Here is a 6,980-nt window from a genome sequence, read left to right as displayed (position 1 = left end):
TGGAAACCCTGGCTTGCTGGCCGTCGGGGGAAGTGGGGAAATGAAGGGAGGGGAGTGGGGCCCAGGCATCTGCACTCCAGCTCCAGGGAGCCCACCGCGCGCTCGGCCTCCTGTCTCCTCTGTGTCCCTAGGAGCCTGTCTCTCTGTTCTAGAGTCAAGGGCCTTCTTCGCCTGCCCCCTGGAGGCTTTGGCTCCCTCGACCGACCGTCCTGGTGACCATCTTTTGGGTGAGGTCTACCACCCTTAGTCTCCCTCGTAATGAGAGGCCTTCTGCGGAGCAGGAGGCTACAGAGGACTGCAGTGGACTGGAGATGGACAAGTCCCTGGGTGGGAGAGGCAGGGGCAGAGGCAGTGAGGGCGAGGGAGGGGAGTCCGGTTTCCCCCATATTCCCTCCCCCAGGCGCTCCTCATCCCTTTGGCTGGGAGCCTGATTCACTGTCAAACCTAACCCGCCTCCCTTTACCTACAGCGGAGGCACAGGGTGGGGAGAGGAGGCCTGGCAGTGATTTGCAGCCTCAGGTCCTAAGCACCCCCTAGAGTCCCCCCTCCCCTCCCCACTTCTGCCTCTGTCTGTCCTTCCTTGGCAAGCTCCTAACCAGCTGCCCTCTTTTCTGGAGCCCCCATGGAAACCCTCCCACACAAAGCCAGGATCTCTGCACCAGACTGAAGCATCTTCAAACTTGGCAGTTTACTGGCTACGCCAGGCTGGGGACCCCATCAAGAAGTTCTTTCCACAGTTAACCTCCTCCACCTTTCAGCCCAACGCCTTTATTGACTCATTTTCCCCTCTTTCTATCCGTTCCATTATTCAGAGAAACGTCCTCCCGCGACAGCCCTGAGGCCTCACTTAAGAGCTCTCCTCCAGAGTCCCAGGTCAAATTCTGCAGCCCCTCTCCTTTGCGCCGGGCAGGCCCCATCCCGGGCCCCAAATTCTCAGGCGAGCCCCCAGAGAGGTGTGCTGCAGACTCCTAGGGAGGGGGAAGGGGTGCGCTGCAGACAGGCCTGGAGAGTGGGTCCGCCCCTCGCCACGCTGGCAGGGAAAGCCCGGACCCAGAGAGAACCGGGAAAGGACCAGACGCAGGGTTTTCGGTCCCGACCTGGGAAGGAGCTGCGGCGGGGGATTGGGAGTGAACCCCCTAAAGCGGGTTCACCGCCGATGGGAGCGGAGCTGGCTCCCACCCAGACCTGCCAGAGAGGCTCTGCCCCGTGCGAGCCCGCGCCCCTCCGGACCCGCCTCCGGGGGCCCCGGGCCGGTCTCTGAGACCCCCGCCTGACCCTCATTCCAGTTCTTTTTGTCCACTTGGGGCTCCGACGGGAGCCGCGCCCCTCCCCCTCCTTTGATCTCCCACTTCAAAGCCGGTCCTTCCGCGCCTTCTTTTCCCCTCCCCCCCCCCGACTCTGGAAGGTGACACCTGAGACCCCGCCCCGCCCCCTCTCCTGGCACTTAGCCGCCCTGCAACCTAGGTGGCTGCCGGCGCCCAGACTCGCCCGCCTTTGTCTCCCTCCCGCCCCGCGGCCCACTGAGACCCCCTCCGGGGTCTGGCGGCCGAAGGGACGCGGAAAGGGCCTTCGAATGATTGGCGGTGACCTCTGCCCTCCCCGGCCTCGCGCCCCCGCGCCCCGCGCCCCGCGCCCGGGCTTAACCCTTCCTTGGAAGCCTGCTCCGGGCGCGCGCGCGTTCCGAGGCACGAGCCTCCGGAGGCAGGGCTTCTGGTGTCCCGGGGTGCCCGCGGACCGCAAGGAAAGCCGCCGTGGGGGAAGGGCTGGCGCCGCGGGCCCCCGAGTCGCCCAGCAGGGGGCGCCGCCGCCCCGCCAGGTGCCCGACCCGCCTGCCCCGGCGGGAGCGCGAAGCTGGTGCGGCCACGGAGTCCACGCGGCTGCCCGTCCCCTTCGCCAGCCCGCCGCCGCCGGGGCTGAGTCAGTCGTCCAGTCCCCGGCGCGGCCCGCTGGCGGGTAGTCACTGGATGTCGGGCTCACTGAGTCAGGCTAGGGAGGGGTGGAGGACCAGCGAGGGACAGCTGGACGCAAGACCCCCACCCCCACCCGTGCAAATTCCGGGTTTCAGGACCCTGCAAGTCTCGCCTAACGCCCGCCTCTTTGTCCTAGCCACCCACTGGCGCTGGAGCGAGCCCTCCGGGTCCAGCCTGGGGGCGCGATCCAGAGGCCAGGGGGAGATGGGAGAGCGGGGCCTGAGCCCAGGGTCCCCAAGGTGGGGCGGGGGCGGGGCAGGGGGCGGAGCCAGCACCGGTCCTGGGCTGGGGCGGGCCGAGCGCGGTATAAAGGCTGCCCGGGCGCCCGGCGCCCTGGTCTGCTTCGGGGTTGTGGGGTCCATCTCGAACTTGAGAGTCGAGATCCTGCGAGGGCTGCAGCATCTCTCTCTATTGGAGGACCCCGTGTCTAGTGCTGCAGCCGAGAGACCTCGGGGACCCCCATTCGCACCGCCACCATGCTCAACTTCTCTGGCAACTGGAAGATCATCCGATCGGAAAACTTTGAGGATTTGCTCAAAACTCTGGGTAAGGAAGGAGGGTTGGTCACCCAGGAGGGACAGAGGGGCGCCCGAGTCCGCAGAAGTGAGCACGGGAAAGAACCAGAGGTCGTGGTTTCCCCCTACCCCACCCGTGTGGGAGGTGGGCAGCCTGCATTTCCAGGGAAAGGGGCTGCTGCATGTCTGATACAGAAATCCTGCTTTCACTGGCGGGGCCCACGGGGTGCCAGCTCCTGCGGTGACTCAGAGCCTGTGAATCAACTAGAAACCAGAAACACGAGGTCGCTTTCCCTAGGGAGGTGCGGGGGGGGGGGGGGAGAGGGGGGGGGCTCGGCTTCCCGCTCCGTGCTGACCAGGGCACCTGGCTCCCCGAAGTTCTTCCACTGGGTAGCCACAAAGGCGCCAGGACCTATGGCAGCCTATGGCTACCCAACCGGGTCCTCCTAGACATCCCAGCCGCCTTCCCGCCCCCACCCCCACTCCCCCCCTTCCTGGGGGTAGGCTCTTTCTGAGCTGGGAGCCACTCATCAGGTGATCTTTACTCCCCCCTCCCCTCCCGCCTTCAACTCTTTCCACTGTCAGTCCTTCTCCCCTGCTCTGGGAGGCGAATATTTTCCTACAGCGTGCAACTCCACAGAGTCCCGAAATCACTCCGATAATTATCACTTTCTTGGATTTCAGCAAATGGCTTTGTGTAAAACCCCAACCCCTTCCCCTCCTCCCTGCCCCCCACTATAATTTCCCAAAGTCCCCTGTTCCCTCCTCCTCCCTCTCTCTCAGGCTGCCCCTCCAGCTTTCCAGGAGGAGGGGTGGTAATGGCTGGGGCTGGGGGCCTTGCTCTGGAAAGGGGTGAGGCTAGATGGCATTCAAGATGCCCAGCAGTTAAGAGGAGCACCTGGGGGGCTACAGCCTAAAAGTCACCTAGGATCCTTCCCATAGGAGACCCTGTGTGGGGCAGGGCGCAGTCCACGTTCGCCTGGCTCGAGGAAGGAACTGGCAGTGCCATGGGCAGAGCAGTTCCTTGAAATTGGGTTCTTCCTGCAGTCTAACCGCAATGCTTATGAGAATCATGTCAGCTCTTGTTCTGCCTTTCCTGAAATGAAAGACCCAGGGACAGAACTGTTCCCTTTAGGGAGCCTACATGCCACTCACCCCCCCCCCCGCCCCCCCCACCTCAGGATTCTGGCCTCTGGCCCCAGTGGATGTGGGGGTTGCCTGGCACACCCCCAGGTCCCAGCTGGAGAGTAAGATCCAACCCTGTTTGTCTCCAGTCTGTGCGTCCTCCCTGCAGGGACCTGCAGAGCCACGTGCCCTCCGCAGCCCCTGCTGGGGGGACAGATTGAAAACAGACCTGTTAGACAAACACAGTCTTGAGTAGGCCAAGGTCAGCTGAAGCTGGCTGGAGGTCTTGTCGCTATAGCAGCCTCAGTCCCTTCTCATGCCCCTTTGTCCTGTTGGAGGCCCCCTCTCCTGACCAGGGATGCTCAGGAATCTGGGGGATGTCTTCTCCTTCAGGGTGCAGCTAAGGGCACGTAACGGATTCTGTGACTAATAACAGGAGAGTCAGGTGTAGGACAGCAGGATGGACTTCCCAGAGAACAGCCGAGGTGAAATAGCCCCTCTGCCCAAGTGGATGGGGTGAGATGTACCTCAGTTAACAAGTGCTTTAGGCCTGGGGACCTGGCCCCAAGAGATCAACAGCCCAGAGGATGGGTTCCCCTCCCTCTCCCTGGTGCCCCAAACCCCGGCAGGGTCTGCTTTGGCCCTGAGGATGAAGAAGATGTGCGTTGCTTTAGGAACCCCGATCTGGAAGAGGACCAGGTGTGGGCCAAGCCAGGCCCAGGGAATCTGGGCCAGAGGAATCCCACGTGCCAGGGCCAGCCAAGCTTGGCCCTCTTCTCCCCACCTGTTGCTTCCCTGCAGGTTCTGCTCCAGTTCAGGGCAGGCAGCCAGGCCAGGTGAAGCAGGGGTGTGGAGCTTAAGCCTGGGTCTGGGTCTGGGCCAGAAGTGCCTCCCAACTGCTGGTCTCCCCGCAGCCGCAGCCACGGGGTCTCCCTCCTAGCTCAGCAGTCCATCTAATAAAGGGACACCACAGATAGGGGGCCTGATCTGGGGGACACTGAGTCCACCAATGCTGAATGAGAAGGACTCACCCACCTGAGGTGGGGCAAGGGCCCTGGGATCAAGTGGGGGGGGGCGGGACCCCTTTCTGTCCTTTCTTGGGAGTCAGGATGGGGTTCCCTTGGGGAGAGCAGCGCATGGAGGCAGCAGCCTGTCTGCTGAGAGAAGCTCTGAGCCCTGGCTCAGGGGTCTCTTGGCCTTCCCCTTTAACTGTAAAACTCAAGAGCAACAGGAGGGAGCTCAAAAGCCTTCCAGGCACCAAAAGGTGTGCCTGGTCCGGGGCGGGGATGGAGTGGGGTGGTAGGGGGCGGGTAGGGGGGTGGTCCTGAGTCTGCACCCACCCCCCTGCTGGGTGTCTAGGCCATGAACTCATTTTCAAACAGTTCACACTGTTTATAAGATGGGGAGGTTGGGCACTCAAGCTCTTCCTAGCCCCGGGCTCCTCTGCTCCGTGCCCCTCGGCCAGCAAGCATGCTGCTGGGGGCTTCAGCGGGCCTCCGGTCACCTCACTTCTGGCCTCGGTTTACCCTGGTGGGAGACCCTCTGCTTGAAGGTCTCTCTGAGCCACTGTGGCTTCATCAGGTCACAATGTCCCTGCCCAGGAACCCAGACAGACTCCCTCTCTCCCCCAGCCACTCACAGAACAGCCTACTCCAGTGTCCCCTGGGAGAGGTAAGAGGTCGGTGCCGGAAGCACCCCGAAAGGTGACCCTCTCCTCTCCGCAGGGGTGAACATGATGCTCAGGAAGATCGCCGTGGCAGCTGCATCCAAGCCAGCGGTGGAAATCAAACATGAAGGAGATACTTTCTACATCAAAACCTCCACCACCGTGCGCACCACCGAGATTAACTTCAAGGTCGGGGAGGAGTTTGAGGAGCAGACAGTGGATGGGAGACCCTGTAAGGTGAGAGCCAGGAAGATGTCCCTGGCTTCCTAAAGTCTAGTCCACTGAAGTCCCTTCTCATGCCTAGTGGGGGACGCCCTTAAGTGGGGGGGCAGGGGGAGCAGGGAGGGGGCCCAGCTCATGTGAGCGCCCCTCCCTTGCAGAGCCTGGTGAAATGGGAGAGTGAGAACAAGCTGGTCTGCGAGCAGCGGCTTCTGAAGGGCGAGGGGCCGAAGACCTCCTGGACCAGAGAACTGACCAACGATGGGGAGCTCATCCTGGTGAGCCTTTGCCCTCCCACCTAGGCCAACCCATCCTACCTGGGCTGCGGGAAGAGCCAGGGCAGCCTGGGGCTGGTTCCCCACACCTTCCTGATGGACCTGCTGGCCCCCTCCCCTATGGTGCCCTGTGGGAATTAGAAATGGTGCCCATTACGTGTGGGGCAAAGGCTCACAACCCACAAGATAGCACCCTGTCATGGGAGAATCAGGATTTCCCTTCCTGAAAAGGGGTTTGCCTTGCAGGTCAGCAGGGGCCCACCCAGAGGGACCCTAGCCCTTGTCTGGGAAAGCTGCCTGGCTGAAGGAGAAGGGGGATGGGAGGGCTCTGGGATTCCATCCCTCTCATCCCGAGGGTGCTGCCCAGGGAGGCCTAGCTCCTGAGCCTAGTCGCTGGGGCCCTCCTCGTCCTGGTCTCCAGGCCATGAGCCTTTGAACACTGCCATCTCCTCCCAGAGGACCTCCTACCCCCCTACCCCCCAAAGGCACGGTCCCCCCCACCCCGGTTCACCCAGGCTAGCAGCTGCTTCTGTCTTCCCAGACCATGACGGCCGACGAGGTGGTGTGCACCAGGGTCTACGTCCGAGAGTGAATGGCGGAGTCCTGGCTGCCCAAGTGTACCACCCTGCCCCTCCCTTCCCCCGCCCTCTCCTAGGTAGCCCCCACCACGCCCCACCCAGATGCCTCCTGCAGGGTCTCTGCCCTTTTTGACCCCACATCCTATCCCATGCCACCAAACATGGATGGATTGCAAGAGCCCAGACCACCTCCTGAAGTCACTGCCCGCCCTCACCCATCCCAGTCTGCAGTCCTAGCCCCAAACCAGCCCCAAGTAGGCTCTCTCTCTCTCTCTCTCTCTCTCTCTCTCTCTCTCTCTCTCTCTCTCTCTCTCTCCCTCCGCCACCAGAGTGGCGGAGGCTTCTGTTCTTTGTCCCTGTAGCCTATGTTGTTTAGAATATTTATTTTGTTAACTTTATTATAAATGTTTTTGAAAATAGCCTCGTCTCTGATTCAGTGGGAATGAGCCAGAAGTGTGGGCCGGACCAACGTTCAACTTTGCCTTTGGAGCGTAGGGTGGGGGTCCCATGGTTTGGGGAGAGTACAACCCTTCCTTTCCCTTCCCAGTCACCTCTCCACTCACCGCTGAAGCTGCTTCCTCTGCCTCTCCTTCATCCTCCCCGTTGGTCCCCTACTCCCACTGCCAAGGTCA

The 6,980-nt window shown here is 62.2% G+C and overlaps 1 protein-coding gene across 1 annotated transcript; it reads left to right on the top strand.

The window, feature by feature from the left end:
- The first annotated feature begins 2,287 nt into the window (after positions 1-2,287).
- CRABP2 (cellular retinoic acid binding protein 2) lies at positions 2,288-6,767 on the top strand. Its single transcript, XM_075563511.1, has 4 exons — positions 2,288-2,516; positions 5,335-5,513; positions 5,657-5,773; positions 6,312-6,767. Exons 1-4 carry the CDS (start codon positions 2,447-2,449, stop codon positions 6,360-6,362), a joined length of 417 nt encoding a protein of 138 aa, XP_075419626.1. The 5' UTR covers positions 2,288-2,446; the 3' UTR covers positions 6,363-6,767.
- Positions 6,768-6,980: the final 213 nt, after the last annotated feature.

The sequence above is a fragment of the Tenrec ecaudatus genome, chromosome 1, assembly GCF_050624435.1.
Source record: "Tenrec ecaudatus isolate mTenEca1 chromosome 1, mTenEca1.hap1, whole genome shotgun sequence".
Lineage (NCBI taxonomy): Eukaryota > Metazoa > Chordata > Mammalia > Afrosoricida > Tenrecidae > Tenrec > Tenrec ecaudatus.
The sequence above is the reverse complement of the archived record's forward strand: the minus strand, read 5'-3'. Positions and strand labels throughout refer to the sequence as shown.